Source organism: Erpetoichthys calabaricus, chromosome 4, assembly GCF_900747795.2.
Source record: "Erpetoichthys calabaricus chromosome 4, fErpCal1.3, whole genome shotgun sequence".
NCBI classification, from domain to species: domain Eukaryota; kingdom Metazoa; phylum Chordata; class Cladistia; order Polypteriformes; family Polypteridae; genus Erpetoichthys; species Erpetoichthys calabaricus.
The window spans coordinates 236533728-236558544 of NC_041397.2; the positions used below are offsets into that span (position 1 = coordinate 236533728).

Genomic DNA, 24817 nt, shown 5'->3' on the forward strand with positions numbered 1-24817 from the left:
TTCCTCACTTCCTTGAACCAATGCTGCTGTCCACTATGTACTGTATTTGTCGTTATATTTCTGAAATAATGCCCTCTGTCGTCTTTGCCATTTCCAGGATACACCTTCCAGAACAACAGGGGTGAAATTAATCACTTGTAAACTGTTTTTAGTCTGTGCAGTTCCATGATTGTACTGAGGAAATAAAAAGTGGGTTAAAAATACTTTTTAGTGATAAAAATTATCTTTCCATTTTTCTGAATCTTGTATATCAAATTTCACTGAGAACACACATTCAAGAAGGCATTTACATGTAATTTGCAAAGTACAGAAATGAATGTTAAGGCAATATCGTCTTAAGCAGGTCAAATAAAATGGTCTGGACCAATATAGGAAGCAAATGGCAGGATCTGAACCGGTGATCCTTGGGCTTCACGTAATTCTAACTCTTCAACTTGTAGATCCCTACTGTTATATCTCAGCCAGTGTTCCTCTCCTGGCTGGGGTTCAAAGTCTTATTTTATGTCCTTTTCATTCTTTGTTGAGCCATTTATTTATGTTAATGTTACTTTCGTTAATTATCTGCTGCATTTTCTTTGCCTGTGTTATGTTCCATGTGTTTTGTGGGTGGTCCCCCAAGAGGTGGGGACACCTGCCAGTCACCGCTAGGGACTATCCTAAGCCCTATAAATCCAGAGGGTCTCCCGCAGCTCCAGGCAGTTCATTTCAAATGTACTTGGAAGTTTTGGTGAGCTTTTGAATTTCCTCTTTGCGTATTGTGTATTTTTGAATTGTTGGCTCTGACTTTTGACCACTCTTTGAATTCTTGGTTTGTGACTTTGTTTTCATTGGCTGTTTGTTTTAGGTATCTCCATTTTGTGTTTGTTGGCTTTTTTGTGAAGAATAAGTCTTAGATAGATAGAGGCACACTTTCAAAAGCACACTTGATTTAATTTTTGTTTCTTCACTTGTGGGCTGTGATATTGACGCCATATAACGCCTGACCCGACACAGATTGGACACGGGAGGCACGTGTAAAATAAAACAAATACTTTTATTTTCTTCGTCTGTGGGCTACGCCTTCCTCGTACCCACAGACGCGACACAGTCCCAAGCACAAGCACACCACTAATACACACTCCTCTTGGCACCACCACTCCTTCCCAGCAACCTTGTCCTCCACCACCCGACTCTGGCCGCTGAGTGGTGGCCACTGGCTCCCTTTTATCAGGCACTCGGAAGCACTTCCGGGTAAGGCGAAACCAGTGCCCAAAAGGGGCCAGCCGCTCCTGTTGCAGCACCCCTTGGCGGCGCCCGCGGAACCCCACAGAGCTGCACAGAACTCCAACCCCCATGAAGCCCTGGGGGAGTCTGAGGCACCACGGCAACACAGGGATGCTGCCATCTAGCATCCAGCAGGAGATACTGGGCTTCCCACCCTTGTCCCCCTGGCAGATGTGGTGAAGGAGCGTCCCGGCCAGGCATGGGCCCCAGCCATCCTTCACAGGGCACATCTTCCCCGTTCCCACAAGTACACAACACAGTCTCCCTACAAACACAACTCAATCCTTTTCTTTTTCTCCACAATTCCTCCTCAGCAGCAGCAGTTGCAGCATCCCCTGGCTGCGCAATGGATCCTAACAGGGCAGCACCAAACTCCAACTCCCATGAAGCCCTGCGGGAGTCCTAGGCACCGCTGCAACCCAGGGAGGCTGCCATCTAGCATTCCAGGGGAGGTACTGTCCTGACCAGGCTTGCTCCCCAGGTCCTCCCAGAGAAGAGGCGTCCCCGGGCAGGCAAGGACCCCAGCCATCCATGACAATATATACACACAAACTATGGTCTGAACACAGACCAGGATGACTAAAAAGAAATAAAATGTAAAAAGAAAGAAAACCCCTGACTTGGCTGTTGCAGTCACAGTGAGGCATTATACAGGAATATTGCTGTTAGTATACAGGAGCCCCAGCAGCATTATTTCCTGACACACTTCTGCTGAATAATTCGTTGCCTGAAAGTCTTCATTGTTAGTGTGTCAGAGAGAGGATGTGCAGAATTGTTCATAATGGCACTCAGTTTTGTTTTAATTTTCTCTTTTGCTACTGCCTTCAGGGCCCAGAGTGTGTTCTATAACTGCATTTGCCCTTTCAATTAGCTGGTTGATTCAGTGGGCCTCTCTTGAAGTGATGTTATCAGCCCAGCACACCACATTGTAGAGAATTGCACTGGCCATCACAGAGTTATTTTATAAATATTCTATGGGGCCCCTTCTGTGTCAGCCAGGGTTTTTAACAGGGTTTCCCCCTCTAGTGTGCATTTTTGAAACTGCTTTAGGGACTTGTATATGTTGGGAGTCCTAGTTAGTAACACCTACAGACTTCATCTAGTGTAAAACCTGATTTGAATCTTATACCACTAACCTCTTGTGAGATGTACAAATTACCAGTATTTAATTCACCTGTCAAACTGAGGTTAATACCCACACAGGTTAAAAAATGTAAAAAAAAAAAAAAGACTGGGGCACCTATAGGTGTATAGCCAAAGTAGTTACAGAAGAGGATGTTATTTTGGCATCCAACAGCAGGGGTCTGCTGAACAGTTAACTACTTCCAATAGAATAACTGGCCCATCACAGAACGTGCAAATATGATTCTGCGGGGTCTGCCACTGTATATAGACTATCATTGTGGATCTACACTTGTCTGAATTACTGGGAAATCAGCTGCAGTTGCATCACAACCTAAGATGAGGGCTTATTTAAAGCAGGACTGTAACAAAAATAAAATATTAATAATTTAATTAGACTGAAAAAGCAGCCCTGTTATTACATGAAACTGGAGGACATTCATCACCTGGGCAACACTGATCCATGGAACAATGTTTGGTGAAACTTTCAAACACAAGAGTAATTGTTACAGCTTACAGCTCCTCCCGGAGCAGCTTTAAGAAGAGTAGCAGATGTCTCTTTTTGGTTTTTGTTTGTTTGTTTTTTAGGGGTGTATCAGAAGGATCATCAGATAAAGCAGGAGTTGGTGAGAATTTTGAACACGAAAGTAACTGTTGCAGCCTACATCTCCTTCTGGACCAGCTTTTAGAAGAGCAGTAGGCACAGAGATCTTTTTTAGCCTTTAAGGAGTGTATCTGAAGGATCATCAGACAAAGTAAAGGTTTGTAAAGTCCAAGACCTGAGATTGAGAACTAAACATTTTGTGTCAATAACCTTGAACCTGTTAACTTGGAACTAATTTGATCTGCTAACATGCTAAAGTCTCTCACGAAGCCTATCCATTATTTACACAAAGTTCAGACACATTTAAGATGTTATATAGGATGGCCACTGGATTAATTATGCAAATATTAATTTATAAAGTTTGTAATTGCATTCACCTGAACTTGTTTCAGCATTCTGGGTTTGAACTCGGTGAAGACAGCCATACAAAAATAAACTGAACTGAACTGAATTGAATGTCACCCGTCACACAGCACATAAACCAGCTGTCTAAACAGACGCATTGTAACCGTGACCAATAATAATAATTCTTTACATTTATAGAGCGCTTTTCTCATTATCTAAAGCGCTCTCCACACAGGGAGGACCCAGGAAGCGAACCCACAATCTCCTTACTGCAAAGCAACAGCACTACCACGGCGCCACCTGTGACCAAGAAGAAAACACCAAAATAAAAAGCAAATACACAAAAAGTTGGCAAATGTGATATCACCAATGAAAATTTTAATAAAAACTAGGGAGCTTTGCCCCCCTGCTTGCCAACCCCCTGGCCAGCGCTACGCGCTAGCCTCTTTGCAGTTCTGCCGCTCTCGTATGGGGATGTGGATGTACAAGTTAAACAGATTTTAATTTTCATGTGAAGTGTTACATTTGCACCACGCGACATATAACTGCCAGTGATTGCATTTCATTTCTTTATCTCTATTAAATAAAATGACTTTTTCAAATGTTTAGCTCTGAGATTTGTTAATTGTCTTTGCAAAAGCTATTCTAACCTGAAACTGTAAACGTTTTAATACGAATGGCAGATCAAGATCTCCTTTGGTGTCTAATGTTATCCATGGGAGATATACTACATTACCTTTCTTGGATACATCCTTCTTTCTACAGTAATTCGTGTGGTGGAAGACCGGACAATGTTAACGGTTGTAGATACTCTTCGTGAAATTGTAAGTCGATGTTTTCATCTTCCGCACCAACTGTTTTCAGCATAGTCTATTGATATGCATTTAACCATTTTGGTGTGCTACCGGTCAACATTTCTGCCGTAAATTTGTTTGACTTCATCATTTCTTGATGCTAGGATTGCCCGTGTACTCATTTTTTCTGTTGATAACCCCTTGTGATGAAATTCTTCAATAAGATTTGGACATAATATGTCTTCTTTAATTGGAAACTTAAAGTGAGGAAAACGTTATAATTCATAAGAGCTGAGAGCGCAGGAAGTGTGTCTGACAAAAGCATTCACAAGACTGACAGGTGAGAGTGCCATGGTCTTGTTTGAAAATAGTTGGTAGGAGGGCGTGACTTTTAAAAACGTCATGGCAATATTCTCGTCTCGCGGGACTTGAAAACATCTTTTCCAAAAAGTCTTGTCCCGTCTCCTAAAACGTCTCGTCGCATAGAAAGATTTTTTTGTATACTGTAATAGAGAGACATAAACAAAACAAGGAACTATTACAACCAGTGTCAAGAAAGAAAGCCTTAAATTCATAATATTCCACATGGTCCAATATGTCTTTTCATATAAGTGATTTTCTTTCATTTTAATGTTAATTTACTTTATGTATTGAGATGATGCCTGAACAGATCTGTATAGCATTATAAAAAAAAAACCTGACGTATTGAATTTCCTCCAACCAACCATTATTACAACATCAAAGCAGTTACCTTAATGTTCGACATCTTTGAAGCGTCATATCTCTGTAATGAAAAGAACAATGTCATTTAAGCCAGTTGTGAAGTAAAATCACATTTTGCCACAAATATTCAAATACTGCTTTACGTTATAATTTGTGATGCTACTACATTTTAAATTATTATTATACAGTAGAATGGCAACTTGCAGATAATTCATGTAATACAGCAGGAAATATCTGCAAATTATTTGGTGGTTAATTTGAAAGGCACTGCTTAATACTGCATATGGAAGTTCACGTTTTTTCTTTTTTCTATAAGAACACAAAGGAAATTAGCAAAAATTTAAAAGGCAAATTTCTCAGATGGTGTATTTGAGTTTCAACATTGTTGAAGGTAGGAAGGTTGAAGACATTTTTTAAACAGAACCTCATTTCTGAAAGCTCTTTATCTAATTGATACTGGAACGCAGTTCATCGCAGGGTCCACACATCCTCACTGAAGCAGAACCACCTTAAACTACTTGTACTTACCAACGGGTATTTGGAAATGGGTGAGTTAAACTCACGACAGGCATGAAGGGAACATGCAAACAACTTCTTCCAAAATGACTCATTTTTCGGTGTTAGTAAGAGGCAGAAATTTTTTAAATTCATCTTTGTTTTACTGCACCAAGAAAAAAACGGATGCACCGCCCCCGTGCAAAATTCTGAAAACAAAACATTTTAATGTGCCTGAGTCACTTTTTCCGCCGCCATAATCCATAGAGGGTTTAGGCAAAAAATTTGAAATGCAAATATTACAGGTTCAGCGAACCAAGCCTCAGTGCACTTCGCGCAGGCGCCGTTAGACTATTACCAAAACTTGTAGAATTCGCGGAAATTTGTTCTATTACCAAAAGTCTCAGAGTATTCGCGCAGCACAAATGATCGCATGGTTAATTATCGCGCATAGCATTCTAACCCACTCGATCTAATTCACGTGTGTGTGTGTGCGTGTGTGTGTGTGTGTGTGTGTGTGTGTTTGAAACCTATACTGTACTACAGATGGCTACCAGCTACATCAAGAGGCTTTTCCCCCACAGTTAAAGGTAAACACCGCTTGCTCTTGCGAGACACGTAATAAATCTGTTACCGTAGCGTTACGGTGACGTCATCACCGCCCCTAAGTAAAGCGGCTGTACTTCTGGAGCTACACGAATATTGGTTCAACTCAGTAGGAGATGCTAATTTTTCCGCGTTTTAAGTTACGTTATCTTTGAATGTCCAATTAAGGCTTGTGTAATTTTTATTATTAAACATGTTTTAGCATCTGCGATGGGTTGGCACCCTGCCCGGGATTGGCTCCTGCCTTGTGCCCTGTGTTGGCTGGGATTGGTTCCAGCAGACCCCCATGACCCTGTGTTCGGATTCAGCGGGTTGGAAAATGGATGGATGGATATTTTAGCATTGCGGGAAAAGCATGGAGAGCATTCACATTAAAGAAATATCACCAATATAAAGTTAGCTTGATTACCTTGGTTGAATACCCGTCGGTAATTACTAGAACATATCCATCTGTTTTAGCTAAACCTACACAAATAAAACGCAACGAGCTTTTAATGTGGTTTATGGGGAGGGTTTTTCTTAAAAATTCTGATTTTAATTTTATCCTTTATTCGTATCTCGTTCACAGAACATCTTAACTGTCCTAACGGCCCTAACTGTAGTTAATCGCACTAACGGGGATGCCCTCGATTGCCACTAACAGGTCTCTCCATTTCGCGCCGTCTTCCTAATGATAGTTTTTGTTTGCACTTCGTAAACCCCATCATTAGGGTCTCAGGTTATGCTCCTACTACGCCTTTAATTAAATTTCACCGCTTTGTACGGTGTGTAACTCTATCTACCCTCGGCGGATCCCGTTTCGTTACCTGCTGCCAGCACTCCAGAGGTAGTCCCACCAGGATGAGCCGCGGCACTTGAGGGTGGATCGTACCTTTGCCTCTGAGGGAGGATCTTTTCCTTGTTCTTAGGCAGACAACAGTCGCGGTGTATTCCTCCGGAGTCGCTCCTTGTTAATGGGTATACGCTAGGGTTGTCGGTGCCAAGCAGTGAACAGATGAGGGTGGAGAGGTGGGGGTGACACTTTTACCTATAAACTCCGAAGGTCGCCAGAACATCAGAAGACGACTTCGTTAAAATCCACAGCTGCTTGGAGCGCCAGGCATCCCGCACTGTGGTGACTGGTTTGGGGTCCCAACAGGTTAGTGTCTGTTTAACTTTGTCAAGTAAATTCAGGATACAGACAAGGCAGAAATGGGGTCACCGCGGGGCGAGTGCAAGAAGACAAAAGGCCATTGTGCATGCAAATAGAACATGCAAGACGGTCTCAATCACGTGAGAATAGATAGGAATTATGCTGTGTACGTTGAAGCTGTGACATGCTTCTTCAGATTTATTTTTATCTACATATTTAAAAGTTCTATACAACCGGGACACTGCCTGTCACGCCGCAGGCGAAAAGACCCATCGTTGCGGGAAAAATAAAGGCGCTTCTTAACTTCGCCTTGATGCAGGTGCCCGGCTGTTGCCAAAAAAGGCCTTTTCAGACGATAAACATTCACTTCTGTTTATTAAAAACTTTTTTTTTTTTTAAATAAAACACCCACCATTAGGAACACCAGACCAAAGCAATTTACGTGAAGTGAGGACTGTTTACCATATACTAGGAAGGCAAGTCGAGCTCTTTCTGTTCCAGCTCATAATTCCCAGTAGAGTCCCGTTATAACCTGCTGCGAAACGAGGAGGGAAAAATCTCCAGGTAGCGCATCGCTTATAGACAAGTCAATGCACACGATCCTCGGAATAGTAATGAAGTTGTAGACACGTACAAATAAACGCTAGACATTTTATTTGTCCTAGCAGTATTTCATACACAAAATGTTACGTTCCACGTGCTTATTAATAATACATTTAAATCAATTCCATAAAGATTCTTAATAACAAAACTGCATACAGAAAAAAAATCACATACAAGCGGGGCGCAGCAAGGAGTAGATTTTAGGGTAGACGTTTGTAAAAATGGGTGTTCTCATTTTTAGTATAGGATATACAAGGGTACCTTTCCAAAACATACACAAATTCATACTGTAGTACATTGACATAACTAAATTATTAGGACCGTACAAAAGTTGAGTAAAAATTATCAAGACAATCAAAAGTTGTTGTGCCAAGGCGGACACACACACACAAAATCAGTCACTACCTGTCCTGTAGATTGAACTGGTCTATGATTTCGTCTCGATTTTGATTTTCAGCAAGATTGTGTTCAGATGATAAGACAGTCAAGTTGCTGAGATGAACTGATGACACCGAAGATCTCAAACGCCTCTTGATCCTATGGATGATAAAAACTCCCTCAACACTGCAAGTTGCACTTGGAAGTGTGGCCACTACTCGCAACAAAGTATTAACATTAAAATTAGGGAGAGCACCTCCAAAAAGAGATGACAATTTTTGCTGTCTTGTTTCCACTCTTCTGTTAATTTGTTGGACAAACACTGTGTATTCTGCATCCTGGATATTTATTCCATATAGGCCTTTTGAAAAACCTTGATAATTCCGTTTGTTTTGCCCCATGTTAGAAATAATCCCCCAAAATAAAAAAACTTAATGCTCGTTGAAAATACTCAATTAAGCAACTTAAGATTCTGTTTACTGTCTAATGACTACTACCAATCTGGTTACACATACACCTTAACACATTTTGGTGTCTGTCAAAATTGACATTTACAAATAAAATTATGCATAAAAGTCCTCTTAATTGCACTTATTATATGTACCAGTTGAGATGGACTATTTTGTTTTTTTCACAAGTTACACTTTTGGTAATTTATCATCCACCTCTACATTTATTTTGAGGGCAACTTGCTAAAATTTCAAAATCCATCAAAGTGCAGTTCAGTGCATTGTAGCCATTTGTGAAGCTTTTCTACAAAGCTATATAATAAATAGTAGGCTAAAGCAAATACCAAAATAAATATACATAAATGTGTCTTGAATATCTCTAGCAAGTAAATTTAATAGGGCAACACTTTATAATGGGGGCCACCTATACTGACCTATTTTGTTACTGGTGTGCTATGTTAAAATGGACACTTTTTTGTTCTAGTCCTACCATACACCAAAGGTTATTATCTGTTACATTTAGATCAGTTCCATTAGACCTTTACAAATGATCCAAAGGTCAAAGCTGTGAACACTGCATTAACGGTGTGGACTTTAAATCACCCAGTACACATGACACTATAAAATAGGTGGCATCTTTAGTGCGTCTATAAATGCTACACTGGAATGTGACAAGTATACCAAGTTTGAATTATGTTATAATACGTGACTAATAGTTGCACTACAGCAAGCCCTTTTAGCCATTCTAAAGTGACCTAACACTCTGAAACCCATGTCATCCAACTCAGGGTCACAGGTGGCTGAATCTATCCCAGCAGCACTGAATGCAAGGCAGGAACGGGCCATGGACAATACAAAAGTCACTAGCAGGGCCCACTTATGCACACAACAGGGCTAATTTGGAACTGGCAAATATGCTAACTTACAGAATAATTGAAATATTTAAAAGAAAACCCACGTAAACATGGAAAGAACATGCAAACTCCACATAGGCTCCTTTATACCAATAGCAATATGTCTTATATATGTCACATAATGACTCACTGTGACTGTGACTACAAAGTCAGAACTTTTCTCTCTTTTTAATTTTCTTGCTTTATAGTCATCCTGGTGTGTGTTCAGACCAAAGTGTGTGTGTGTATATAGATTTTGTTTTCTATCTATGTATGTATTTATTTATTTAAAGGGCTTCCGTAAAAAAATAAATAAATTCCCCTGGGGACAAAGTAGTACTAGGGTGTTGTACCGTGTTATCCACTATGAATGTGGTGATGCCTGAAGAAGGGGGCTGATTGCCTCAAAAAGTTAGCCAATAAAAGGTGTAATATAAAATAAAATAAAAGTTAGCCAATAAAAGGTGTCATTTTGCTTGACTTCTCACTACCCTGGGGACAAATAAAGTTCTATCTATCTATCTATCTATCTATCTATCTATCTATCTATCTATCTATCTATCTATCTATCTATCTATCTATCTATCTATCTATCTATCTATCTATCTATCTATCTATCTACAATGAGGGGAGAGTGTTGCTTATTCTAAAGTGTTGCCAATATTCATTTATCATAGCTCAAACCACTGTGCTGTAACTAAATTAATTTAGCCTTATCAAACCATCCTATCCTTAAAAATGTATTAACAAATAATTAAAAGAAAATTAAAGTTGGAGTTGGAGTTGGACTAGGATTGTTGGATGAAGTGTCAATTCATTTTAATTGTGACCATTGTCACTATAACGATGACAACTTAAGAGTGTAAAATACAACAGTAAAATTTCCTTATTTCCTATGTCGCATTTATTATTATTTTAGTAATTAGTAATTTTTAGTTTTATTTTAGTTTTACCCACTGATGATGATGATGATAATAATAATAATAATAATAATTGTTTGCACATCTTAACATTTCTAGCATTCTGAAATCGATATGTATGGATTTTGCACTTTCCACCTACATCACCAGTCATTCTGGTGATGGTTGTGATAGGTGGTCCCAAATAAGCCCAAATGAGTATGTGTTTGAGTGGGCTCTGAGGTGGGCTTGGAACCCTGTCCATGTTTGTTTCCTGCTTTCTGCCCAGTGGTTCTAAGGAAGGCTCTGGCCAACTGTGAACTTAAATTAGATTTAGCAGGTTTGAGAGTGTTTTTATTAATTAATGTATTATTATTATTATTATTATTATCATCACTATCATCAGTGGGCACTAATGCCAGCCCATCTTTCTAGTGTTTTGGTTCAGAATTCTGGTTAACTCATTGGCTTGATGGAGTTTGCATGTTCTTCTTGTTGGTATGTAGATTTGTCTTGTCGTATTCCAGTTTTCCTCCCTCATCTCAAAGACACGCATATTAACTATTGACCGTGCTTTAGTGGGTCCTTAGAACCAGTGAAGTCCTGTCCCAGGGCTGTTTTGTGGTTGGCACCCATTGCTGCTGTCCTAGGCTCCAGCTCCCCACATCTCTGAAGTGTCTATGAGAAGATTAGGCTTTCCATCCAAACTTGAAAGATGTGTGCACTGGGTTAACTGGAGACTTTAAACGACCTCATATGAGAGGTTTAGTTTTGTGCAGGAATGTTTCCCTAAACATTGATCGATGTTACTCCATCCTGAATTGAAAAAATAATTCAATAAAATGACAACATTTTACAAAGTATAAAACATACTAGCTGTATCTAAGATGGGTCGAATTCTAAGTATTCAAGGTGGACCTGATGTTTTTTATTTGATACATGGGCTGTCCATTAGGTCTGGTGTAATAATTTCTACCTGATCCCTTTCCCTCGTGATGACCTTTCCCTCTTAGGGTATAGCTGCCTATTTTGGTCATACATTGCTCGTTGAACTGACCGCTCTAATAGTCAAAGTGTTTTTCTGGGAAAATGTAGGGGTGGTCGTTAACGTATTGGCCTGGTTTAGTGACCATAGCCTAGCCATGTCAGGGCTTTGGTTTCCCAGCATGTGTCGATTCATCATTTTCACTCATCCATTGCTTATCACGTAAAGTCATTAGAATTACAGTTATAAACGTGTTCAGGTGGCCTGGTACAAGAAATTTCACTACCATGCTACTGTTTCATCTGATAACAGAACAGGCCGATAAGATCAGTTTTCTTATTTGGGCTTTTTATGATCATTTTGGATTTTTGACCCTTCTTCTACATGTTTTGCTTATTTAGAAATTAGAATTTGACTTTTACATCTTCAAATATGATTGGCTGTGTATAAATAAATCAAACATTTTCTAGGGGTGTGGGGCATAGAAAAGGTTGGGGACCACTGTATTGCAATAACAGAAGAAAAACTTTAAAAACTACAAAGTTAAAATGGAAACAAGAGTAATAATGTCTCTGCAGGGTCCTCTATCCATGTAATCCTTTAATTATATGTAACCATCTGCAGGATACTGGTGTCAAAGGCCATTCAATGGCTCAGGTTCACAAACAGGGAGTGACTGCAAATGGTGTGGTGGACCAGCGGCAGAATGAAGAAGAGCAGCCATTTGAGGTGAGTATTATCTCCTTTGCAAAGAGTTTATTTTGCAGTTATCTAGTCATCTAGTGCTTCCTATTTGTATTCAGAAACCTAATCTACAACAAGACTAGAATAGAGTGCAGAGTTATTTAGAAAGGCTAGGCCAAAAAATCATCTATAAGTGTGAAAGTTTGCCAAATACAGTTATGTTTCATTCCTTATTTTGGTCAGTCATTTTTAATTCGCAGAAAATGTTAGAAACTATTCTCAGATTGAGAAGTTATATTATAAATGGGATTTTCATCAGAATGGATGAAGTCGAGACCCAGCAAAGAGGAAAGCACATCATTGTTTGCTGCTGCCAATGTGCGCATGCTTAGAGGAAAACTTGAACAGAAGAATCAGCCTCAGCAGAAACAGTGAAAACCTGATCATAAAATAAAAGATACACGTAATTAGACCTCCAAATTCAGCCTGAACTTGATGGTCTGGTGCAGCAGTCTGACCACAGCAGTGCTGTTTATCTCTGTCACAGTGTAAGTACCACCTGCTGGTGGTCCATGAGTGTGAGTTTAAGTAGCCTTCGGAAGGTTTAAAAAAGTATGGTATGTCATTCCACCTTTAAAAAACGTGTGTTAAGGGAGGAGAATGTGGTTTCCTCTATTTAAAACAGAGAACCATGCAGCTCAGGATTTCCTTCTAGATGGGCAAGACTGAAGAAGCTCATCAGATATGGGGTCTCCAGAAGTACATTGTTTTCCTTTTGTATTTCATTATACAGTAGTTAACATATTTTATTCAGTTTCTTTTTGCACATGTTTGGCTTTTTGGTCTTTACAATGCTCCATGAAAAGCATCATTTGAAAAAGGCTCAGTTATGCAGTTACTCTATTTGAAAGTTTGTCTGCCAGACGCTTTAAGATTATCAATAAAAATGTTGTTTTATTCTCAAACTTGCTTAATCCAAGTCATGGTCACAGTACGTAGAGCCCGGGCACAAAGTAGCCCTGGACAGTGTGCTCCTCAATCACAAACCAAATAACCATCTGCTCTGATTGCATTCACCACCACCTCCACTGAGGGGCGCTATGTTCAAGTTGTGACTGGTGGAGTTTGATTTCACCAACAAAGTATTACGGCAGACCACATTACCTATGATGTGAGTTTCGTAAGATGCACAACATCATGTAACGCCTACAACATCAGTCATGAAGTGCCCATTGCGTGTCAATAGAGTCTAGGTACAGACCTCCAGAGTTTCGCTCACTTGAGGTGTTTGTCAATGTTACGTGGTATGCTGCGATACACCATGGTTAAGATTAAAGTTGCCAGAGGGTTATCTGACCCAAATAATGATGACTGTTGAGTAAATCAACTGACATAAATGTGTTGTTGAGGGTGACATCACAGGGCATTTCATAACTAACGTTGTGTGCGTTCTGTGATGTTGTGGGTGATATGTGTCTGATGCCATAGGTATTGTGGGCTGGAGTTAGACCCATCTTGATTTCACTTGGCACATCTTACTACAAAAATTTGTTAGGTACATACTACAAAAATAGATCTTTTACCCATTTTATTTTCTATTATGTAAGAAGACCTTTGGGTCTTGTAGGACACTTGTAGAACATCAGTAGATAGGTGATTCATCTCTGAAATGTGACCTACTAACACAACTTCACTTTGGTTGGTCTCAGGTGGCTTAACTGAGACACATTCCTCTTGACATTACATATTGAGTATAAGACCTGTGACTTTTTCATATTAACAAGTAAATTTACCGTCACGTCAATATGCCACATTACACGGAGATGAATAACTGATGTCATGAAGATCAAAATAAGCCTTTGTTAAGGTCTTGTTACATAAGAGGAAATGAGTAATAGATGCATTTTTGCAGTACCTAAACTAAAGTGTTACCAGGTTTTTTTTTTTTTATAAAACATCTTCAGTATGCACGACGGGCTGCTGGGATTACTGGAATAACTTGCTATATCCTTACAACCAACGTACACTGAACTGAAAAGCCTTAACTGATGCTATACTAGATGCTGCTTGCTACGTTTAAGTTGTTTTTTAAGGAGGACAGAAAGTACAAATGTTAACAGCTCTTCCACAATATAACTGTTTTAATGCAATGTATGTTAGTAGCATACAAGACTTTTCTAACATAACATGACACTCTCAAGCCCTCCTTGTTAATTTAAGGGTCACAGCAATCCAAAGTCTGCCCATTCACACACACTCCCACTGTCACACTCCTACAATGCCAATTTAGAATCACCGGTTAACCAACCTAGTATCAAAGGATTAAAAATAATGCTCTGTATCTATCATGGTAAATTGGGTGCCCAAACCCACAAAGTGAAGTGGGGTGAAGAGAGATGATAGCTATATGGCTCCTATATACTATAGGATCTGAGAAAGGGTTACAAATGACCTGTGTTCATGGTTGTTTCCTGCCTTGCTTTCAATGTTGCTGGAAAATGCTGTAGCCCACCATTACCCTAAAATGAACATGTGGGTATCAATGAATGAATGAATTTATAAATAAGAAAATTTTAATCTTATATGTATTCATAATCTACTATGTAATTAAATCCTAGGATCTGTATGTGTGTCCAGTCCCTTGGAACAATCTGTTTGGTCAGTTTGGCTTTGGTGATGTGATCGAAAAAGAGAAATGCGAGTGTAAGACACATGAGGAGGAGAAAAGACATAGGAGGCATGCTGAGAGAGTCACCTTGAAAGACAGGAGATATAAAACTGGAGAGGAGGAGGAGAGAAAGGCGCCTCAAAAATAATGACAGTCTGAGAAGCAGATTTTATGGGTACACTCGAGAGAGTTGAGTTGGAGTGCCAGTGAAGAGAGGTTTAGAAACGCGCGGATACAGAGGAAAGGTGCTGAAGGTACATCTAGGGAATGAGATAGCAAATATTTTAAAATTATTCTATTACCTGTCTTCAACAGGTAGCATGCTAGTAGGATATAAATGAAGGATAAACCAGTGAATATGTAATCCAAACTATTTAAAAAAATGTACATACTGTTCTCGCAGCTTACGACAGTACTTGGTAGCAGCAGTTATTGTAATGGTATTGTCACACGTACATTATATGTACAGTAATAACATTGTATTAAGTCTGAAAGGCAACTGATATTAGTCTTATATGAGCGTGGAAGTGTGAGTAGGTGTGCCCTGAAATGGGCTGGCATCCTAACCAGCACATAATACAATTTTCAAAAAAGAGTAACTCAATGTTATGAAAAATCTGAACACACTAATATAGCATGTAGTTAAAATAATTAGAGACCTCATCATTATGAAGAAAATGAAATGCATAGGTACTATAATTAGAATCCTGGGTTCAAATGTGCATACTGCAGGAGTTTGCCTGCTGTTCTTATGTCTCCATAGTTGTTTTACTGATTTAGGATTAAAATAATTGGCCAGTGCTAATGAGTTGTGTATGAGTAATGGTGGGTGTCTGTGTAAATGTAGTTGTAGCACATCCAGGATTTATACCTTCACTCCTCCCTGCACTGCTGAGACTGACTTTGGTTCTTGCATCCCTGAAGTCAGTCATGCAAGTTGGAAGGTCTGATGGATGATGTATTTTTGATTGACACTGAAAAGCACAGGAACATTAGATGAAATATTGCCTTTCACGTTATTTTCAAATGTGCCAGCTGACATTTATTTTGAAAGGTGCTCATTATAAACAGTGCAACACAAAATAAAGAAAGTTAAAATTAATATAGGAGATCCATATACAGCATGCAGGATGGTATGGTGGTGCAGTGGTGAGTGCTGGGCTCAAAACTTGTCCTGTGCACTCTTAAAAATCAAGGTGCCAGATTGGTACTTGAGAGTGATGCCTTAGGGGAACTAATTTTGGTTCCCAAAAGACCCATCCACATGAAGGTTCCAGAATGATTTCTTTATTTATTTAGACTAGGGGGCTTTGCCCCCTGATCACTTCACTTGCCCACAAAGCCCGCCCCCCCCCGCCTGCACTATGCAGCAACCACTTCGCATCTCTTCTGCTCATGTTGTGAAGAGGGGGGCTGAACACACCCCAAGGAGACGTGATCGCTCTTCCGACACCCCATCTTAAACAGTGATACAATGGGAAACACATACAGTTTTTTTTTTTTTACCTCCTCTTTGTTCAATCAACTACTGGCTTGCTAATGCTGCTATGCTGTGTCATCTGCATTTTGCGCGGCACACTTTGTCATATCACCTATGTCCATATATTCAATCTCTTTTCGCTTTTACCTTTTCATCAATATCACATTGAATTTTGATTCCATGTTTGGAATTACATCATGACAATGCAACGTGTAACTGCCCGTGAGTGAATATCGTTTCTTTCTCTCTACAAGAAATGTGTCTGACATAACCACGCAGGACTTTTCCAAATCTCTTTGCATAAGCTCTTGTCGTCTCGTAGGATGTGAAAGTGTCTCTGAGACAATCTCATCTCATTCCAAGATTTTTTTTATAATAGAGATAAGTAACAGGCTCCATAAAGAAAATAACAATGAGTACATGGTAACATATTTGTGAAATAGATAGACAGATAGATAGATAGATAGATAGATAGATAGATAGATAGATAGATAGATAGATAGATAGATAGATAGATAGATAGATAGATAGATAGATAGATAGATAGATAGATAGATAGATAGATACTACCATTGGTTCTTGAGAGTGATGCCTTAGGGAAACTAATTTTGGTTCCCAAAAGACCCATCCACATGAAGGTTCCAGAAAGATCTCTTTATTTATTTAGATAAGTAACAGGCTCCATAAAGAAAATAACCATGAATAGATGGTAACATATTTGTGAAATACCAATGGGTCATGATTTTAAAAGGACTCTTACTGCCTACAATAACACAGGCCAACTCCATGTTTTCTTAAACCTGCTAGGTATCTTAGCATACATTAAAGACTTCATATGCAGATAACCTTTCCTACAATGAAACAGTGCTTTGTCAGCCAATGATTCTATTGTGTAGGACCACAATAACATGATTCTTGCTTGGTGCTTAATACAGATGGGATAGGTTCCATTGGAACAAGCACGCTCAGAATATTAATTAACGAATGGCTGAAATGTTAAAAGGACATTAAATATCAAGAATCAAGCAGAGTCTGCAACAACTGTAATTTGCTAAAATTACACTTTATCATGCATTCTTGAAAAAGTCTGTTCTCTGAATTGTTGTCCGACCATTACTCTAAAGGTGTTTGATCTTGCTTATAGCTAGGGATTAGAGAAACTGAGAAGCAACGTCTTGTGTAGGTAAACATATTAATGAAAATGGTGCTGGCTGGTAATCCTTATTATATTCCTCTCGTTTCCATTTATTCCTGCTTATGAAAGGCACAGATCCATATATTTACAAATTGAGAGACTGCAATTCCAATTTAATTTAAATGGGAGGATGTCCAAGTGATAACTGAAAGTAATCCCACTCATCCCCAGCTCAACTAGAAAGAAAGAGATTCCAATGTCACAGATTTGCTATCACGGGATGCTGAAGTAACTGCACCTCACTTAAAAATAGAAATGGTCAGTTGGTCTGGTGAAGCAATGGAACAATGTGCTCTCTGAAATATTTTCCGATTAAGCTGATGAAATCAGACATTAAAAAAATTACTTTTAAGTTTTGCTTCACTGGGTTCTGTTAATTACCCAGTAGAGTGGAATTGTTGCCAGACAAAATAAGATAATTTCTGAGATGCCAGTTTGAGGCCAGCCACTCTAGGCTCCATTACAATGCGGACTGCACATTCAATTTTGATTACACATGCAGCCCAAAACATAAATGAACATCATATATCAACTCTAAAACTGATTTCAGTTATATTACATAGCAATAGGCAACCTTTCATAGTTAGCACCTTCGCAAAGATTTTAACAGACCAGTTCAAGATTAAACTGTCATATTTAAATAGCATTAAACCCAAAGAGGACACTAAAGGCATACCCATGAGTGCCTTGTGTTAAAAGGATATTTTTAGCTACAGTATATAATAAAGAATTGAGCCTGGATTTGAATTCAAAAGCCAGGGGATTTTTTACTGATAATGAGATAGGCAGTTAGTGCTGCAAACATGATGGGTGCTTACACCTAGATGTCAATTGTTATTTGCCTCGATTTTTTAAATGTTCATAGCCCATGCAGCAAGCCAGCAGCTGATCCCAGCTGAGGTACTGCGAGAGTGTGTTTCTTTTCCATTGAAAAACTGTTTAAGAGGAGGTTTCTGAAGGGCTGGCGCCCTGAAGTGGCAGCAGTCACAGTCTGTTATTTGAAAGAAAGCATTGTAGATAACTTCGCAGTCTAACAGAGTTAGGAGCTCTCATGTGAGATGTGTCTTTGACGAAGATCTGGTCGTGAATGGCGACCTCAGTGCTGATATTTATGTGGGAGTGGAAGCGGAAGAGGTGGAGCAGTAATCGTCTTTGGCAGAAGTGATGTCATCAGTCCTCTGGCTGGTTCTCCTCCATTCCATTGCAAATGGAAACTTGGTTAGTCACGGTAATAAATTTAGACAGATACATAACAAACACTGTGCAGCCTACCAATATACTTAACTCTCTAAACAAATGGAAATTTTTATGTGAACCAACTTTGAATTATCTGAGCTAATATTGTTACCTGAGTTTCTGAGTAGTAACGCTTCACTAACTGACTTCCCCTCTCAGCTTGATCAGCAAGATGGCCTCTATTGGGGTTAATGGTGTTTCACCAAGAATCATACATTCAGCAATCTATCAAACAAATATATATATATATATATATATATATATATATATATATATATATATATATATATATATATATATTATAGCATTAAGTACAGTTTCAAATCTTGAAGTACTGTCTGATTTAATAACTAAGAGTCTGAGTTCACTCATTTTAACTTGCACCTGCCACAGTTGTGTACTGGACCCTGGCACACTATGACTTCTCTATTGTCTTTTTCTTTCTAAAAATGATATTTGCCACTTACACCATTAAACTGTGTTGACATGTTACTTCTAAAGAAAAGAGGTTAATGGTCACAACAACACAGAAACTCACATAGAGCTTTAAAGATATAATACCACAGGTTTCTATAACTCTTTTTAGAAGATCCTGTTACTTCTGTAATTCAACATCCTCTTAACTTTCCTGAATCACAAAAAGTGAACTAATTTAAATTCATTATTAGCATGTTTTTTGCAGTGAGTTATCTTTGTTTTATACGGAACAACAGGAACATTTCAGCATGGCAGCTTGTTTCTGAGTGGGACAGTAGGAGAAGAATGTGGTTTGTGGAATGTGCACTCCACGTAACCTATAGGGCAAAATATTCTGTACTCCTGGGGGTAACCAAAAGGCAGACCACGAGGGCAACAGTTGTAAAATCAACCAGAAGATAAGAGAGGAGAACATCTGAAACATACAGAGGTCAATAAGTCATAAAAGGATAAAAAATACACCGCGATACCAAAACCAGTAGGCATACCAAACTTCGTTATTAAAAAAAAACATGCAACTCCCTATTAAGATGTTTGAAATAACTACACTTGAATTTCCATTACCCATTAAACAACAGTAATGTGATGAGGTCATGCTGTGAATGCATTTCTAGGATTCTTGAAACTCTGAATGAGGCACTGCCTCCAAAACTAGGCCTCAATGCTCCAGTGAGGCGTAGAAGCCTAAATCAGCCAGGCCCCAAACTAGAGAGTAGACTTCACGGCCTGAATGGGCCAAATGATGCCTAAAGTAAGAAAAGAAAAAGAAAACACTAAAACTTCAAAAACAGAGAGGGGATCTGTAAAAATCCCTGGACCAAGAAATGAAAAAATTGTGCTTTAATATGTGAAGATGTATTTATTAAGCAAGATTTAAAAATAATAATAAACAACTCCAGTCTGAACCAGCATTTGTATTTTCAAACCAGAGCAATAAAAAAAAAAAACAGAAAATCAAAAAAGAGGAAACAAAGTCCAAAATTCAAGAAAGAGACGAACAACAGAGGTTTTGTACAAGTGACACAATGCTAGCACTATGTCTAAGATATGAGATACTGTATGTAGTCCTCAGGATTGTCCCACAGCTGCAGACAAGGGACATCACAATAAAATAACTAACAGAAGCATCATAAAATATTAAACATTTAGTAATGAAGATAATAAAAGTATGGCATAATACAGAAAGGATGAAAACAAAATCATTCAATCAGAAAAATTGCAAAACAATATATTAAAAAAGGAATAAATAGAAATGGCACCATACAGTCTGGCAACAATGAGGGAGCAACCAGCCATATTTGTTAATAACAATATGGTCACATTAATGTCAAAACTCTCAAAATGGCAGCAGACATGACACAAAGAAAAAGCAAAAGATGGTGACAAGATGTCGAAATGTTTTAGGTAGATGTTTTGGTCTTTCTTCTCACCACTGACCCTTGCTTGTTTTTGTATTCTAAAAGATTTTCCCTTCTGCGTGTTAACATCTGAGTCACCCCAACAAAAATCCTAACAACTACACCAATATTTGCAGATCAAAATTGATTGAAAAAATGTAACATTAAAGCACTGGTAGAGCAAAATTCGTTGGCACCCCCAATAATGAAGATGTGGACCCCTCCCTGAAAACAAATCACAATAGAACTTCGATTTAAAGTTCCTATATTAAGCATTTTCATATATTTAACATTTTTTTGACGCTGTCATCTCTCTCTATATACTGTGTATATATATATATATATATATATATATATATATATATCTATATATATATATATATATATATATATATATATATTCACGGCATTCGTAGTCTGTGTCACAATCTGATTGTATGGGTGGTTACCTACCAGGTAACGCTTGTGGTTGGCCAGCCATCTGCTAACATCCGCCACGGTGCCCTCAGTTTGTGAGGAGCAGATCATAGAATGGTTGAAATAGTTTACTGTCATATAAATGCAAAGAGTACACGACACGTGTTTCGCCCTCATTCTGGGCTCATCAGGTGTACACACTCCACTGCACTCCCTCTCGTATATATATATATATATATATATATTTTAAATCCAACATCTGTCTGTGTGTCTGTATGTCTGTCCACTTTTCAGAAGAGAACTACTTAACAGATTTAGATCAGGTTTTTTTCTATAATTTGCTTGAATATTGCTGTTGATTTTGTCACTTTCATCACACTAAGTATCATAGTTCGCTTGTGGTACCGATTTATTTGCACGAATCTGAGAGAGACACAGCGGGCCGAGGGGAGCTGGGCCTCAGGAAGTATCTTACATCTGCTTAGCTGGCGAATGAGAGGACTACTTAATGGATTTAGATCGGGCTTTTTTCTAGAATTTGCTTGAACATTCAGGTTGATTTTGCTGGGGCACGGCTAGTTGGAAATAAAACAGCCATTATCTGAAGAAGCACAAGACGTTTAAGGCTGTGTCCACAATGCTGCTAAATCCTATATCCTGATTTTTTCCTTAAACTGATTTTTCTTTTTGAGTGGTCAAATTAATTTTGCTCATCTGAACCTGATTTGAGTACAGATGTCTATCCTGAATCTGCCTCACATACACAAAATGAATAAGTCGATTTTGTCAGAGATATGCTGGTTGCCACACTACTTTATGTTGTTTCAGTGCAGAACATCTGTGAATTCATATGCTTGTGATGGCAAGGAAGAGAAACAGGAAACAAAAGATCAGAGCTGTTGGTTTGTGTGCACATTTACTTACTGCTGATGTTCTATACATAGAAACAAGCGGCCCAAAGGACTGGTGAGAGTGTGAAGGGACAGGTTTAGGTGCAAAAAATTTGTTACATGAGTAGTGCAAATGCTTTCTGAAAAGTTTTCATTCTGTATCTTTTTTGCTAAGCACACTTCTCCAAAATCATCAGATCTATATTACATATGAGTGAACGACTGGGAATGGAGCCACAATGTTGTCGTCTTTTCGTTTCAAATATCAAAAGCAATTGGTTGTACACAGTGGTTTAACAATGGCGCAGTTGCTATCAACAACACAGCGGTGTTCATGAAAAGCAGTAGCAATCTGAAATGACAAAAATGACAAAAATATTTACTCAAATTAAAAATACCAAATCAGGGCTCTTCAAACTCGATCATAGCTATCAATGTTAAAAAATAGCAGTAAAAATATTGAAAACACCCTTTATCACAGTAAATCCAGACCTATACTAATGGGATTCCAAGAAATCTTCACTACTTTCCACATTTTGTTTTGTTGTCAGCCCTAGTCAGTAACTATTCAAACAAATGTTTTTTGATCATAAAATGTGATCTGATCTCCTTGTATAGACAAACACAATACACTTAAGCTAATAACACGCAAACAATGAATCTTTTATGTCTTTATTAAACATACCCATCAAACATTCATACAAGTCTTCAGTGTTCTACTGTGCTTCTCTCAGAATACAGGCCACAGTCAAAATTTGTCACATCATAAAATTTGCCAAGATGTAAAGATATATGGGAAAATGCAAAACCAGAAAATCTGGAGTGTGCATCTATCACTTTCTGAAGTGTGACCTCTTAAGCTGTAATATTGATTACATTAAACCTTCACCCAAATCATGAAATTGTTAATTGAAAATGAAAAATCCTGACTAATGAAAAGGTAGAAGTCGTATTATAATGACACCCACCTATTGAAAAGGCATGAGAAGGGACATGTTTGACCTGTTTATAGCATTTTAAGACAGCAACTGTGAACACTTGTACTGTATATCTATGTATGTGTGTGTGTGTGTGTGATACTATATATATACAGTATCTCACAAAGTGAGCACACCCCTCACATTTTTGTAAATATTTTATTATATCTTTTCATGGGACAACACTGAAGATATGACCCTTTGATACAATGTAAAGTAGTCAGTGTACAGCTTGCATAACAGTGTAAATTTGCTGTCCCCTCAAAATAACTCAACTCACAGCCATTAATGTCTAAACTGCTGGCAACAAAAGTGAGTACACCCCTAAGTGAAAAATGTCCAAATTGTGCCCAAAGTGTCAATATTTTGTGTGGCCACCATTATTTTCCTTATCTCTCTTGGGCATGGAGTTCACTAGAGCTTCATAGGTTGCCACTGGAGTCTTCTTCCACTCCTCCATGACGACATCACAAAGCTGGTGGATGTTACAGACCTTGCGCTCCTCCACTTTCCATTTGAGGATGCCCCACAGATGCTCAATAGGGTTTAGGTCTGGAGACATGCTTGGCCAGTGCAGCACCTTTACCCTCAATTTCTTTAGCAAGGCAGTGGTCGTCTTGGAGGAGTGTTTGGGGTCGTTATCATGTTGGAATACTGCCCTGCGGCCCAGGTACCGAAGGGATGTCACAGTACATGTTGGCATTCATGGTTCCCTCAATGAACTGTAGCTCCCCAGTGCCAGCAGCACTCATGCAGCCCCAAACCGTGACACTCCCACCACCATGCTTGACTGTAGGCAAGACACACTTGTCTTTGTACTCCTCACCTGATTCCCGCCACACACACTTGACACCATCTGAACCAAATAAGTTTATCTTGGTCTCATCAGACCACAGGACATGGTTCCAGTAATCTATGTCCTTAGTCTACTTGTCTTCAGCAAACTGTTTGTGCGCTTTCTTGTGCATCATCTTTAGAAGAGGCTTCCTTCTGGGACGACAGCCATGCAGACCAATTTGATGCAGTGTGCGGCATATGGTCTGAGCATTGACAGGCTGACCCCCCACCCCTTCAAACTCTGCAGCAATGGCTGGCAGCACTCATACGTCTATTTGCAAAAGACAACTGCTGGATATGACGCTGAGCATGTGCATTCAACTTATTTCGTCGACCATGGCGAGGCCTGTTCTGAGTGGAACCTGTTCTGTTAAACCGCTGTATGGTCTTGGCCACTGTGCTGCAGCTCAGTTTCAGGGTGTTGGCAAACTTCTTATAGCCCAGGCCATCTTTATGTAGGGCAACAATTCTATTTTTTTCAGATCCTCAGAGAGTTCTTTGCCATGAGGTGCCATGTTAAACTTCCAGTGACCAGTATGAGAGAGTGTGAGAGCGATAACACCCACGAGTCACATAACTCCGGGGAGGGAAAATGGCTAATTGGGCACAATTTGGACATTTTTCACTTAGGGTTGTACTCACTTTTATTGCCAGTGGTTTAGACATTAATGGCTGTGAGTTGAGTTATATTGAGAGGACAGCAAATTTACACTGTTATATAAGCTGTACACTGACTACTTTACATTGTATCAAAGTGTCATATCTTCAGTGTTGTCCCATGAAAAGATATAATAAAATATTTACAAAATTTTGAGGGGTGTACTCACTTTTGTGAGATACTGTACATATGTGTATGCCTGTGTATATACAGTGGCAAAAAATATATGTGAACTCCTTGGAATTACCTGGTTTTCTGCATTAACTGGTCATAAAATGTGATCTGATCTTTATCTAAGTCATGAGTACAGACAAACACAATATGCTTAAGCTAATAGATAGATAGATAGATAGATAGATAGATAGATAGATAGATAGATAGATAGATAGATAGATAGATAGATAGATAGATAGATAGATAGATAGATACTTTATTAATCCCAATGGGAAATTCACATTAATAATACAGAATTATAATCTTTCATGTCTTTATTGAACATACCCATCAAACATTCACTGTACACTATGGAAAAGAGTAAGTGAACCCTTGGTTTAAATAACTAATCAAATCTCCTTTGGCAGCAATAACCTCAAACAAGCAGTAACAGCAG

The 24817-nt window shown here is 38.8% G+C and overlaps 1 protein-coding gene across 2 annotated transcripts in view; it reads left to right on the plus strand.

The window, feature by feature from the left end:
* Positions 1 to 3032: 3032 nt before the first annotated feature.
* Positions 3033 to 24817, plus strand: part of gramd1c (GRAM domain containing 1c) — a 118098-nt gene continuing 96313 nt past the window's right edge. The window contains exons 1-2 of one of the 2 annotated variants that reach the window (XM_051927157.1): positions 3033 to 3146; positions 11916 to 12020. In XM_051927157.1, coding sequence (XP_051783117.1) covers positions 11940 to 12020 — 81 coding nt within the window. In that variant the 5' untranslated portion in view covers positions 3033 to 3146; positions 11916 to 11939. Of the gene's footprint in view, positions 3147 to 6884; positions 7091 to 11915; positions 12021 to 24817 lie in introns of those variants that run through there. The other variant, XM_051927156.1, reaches the window with a different exon arrangement.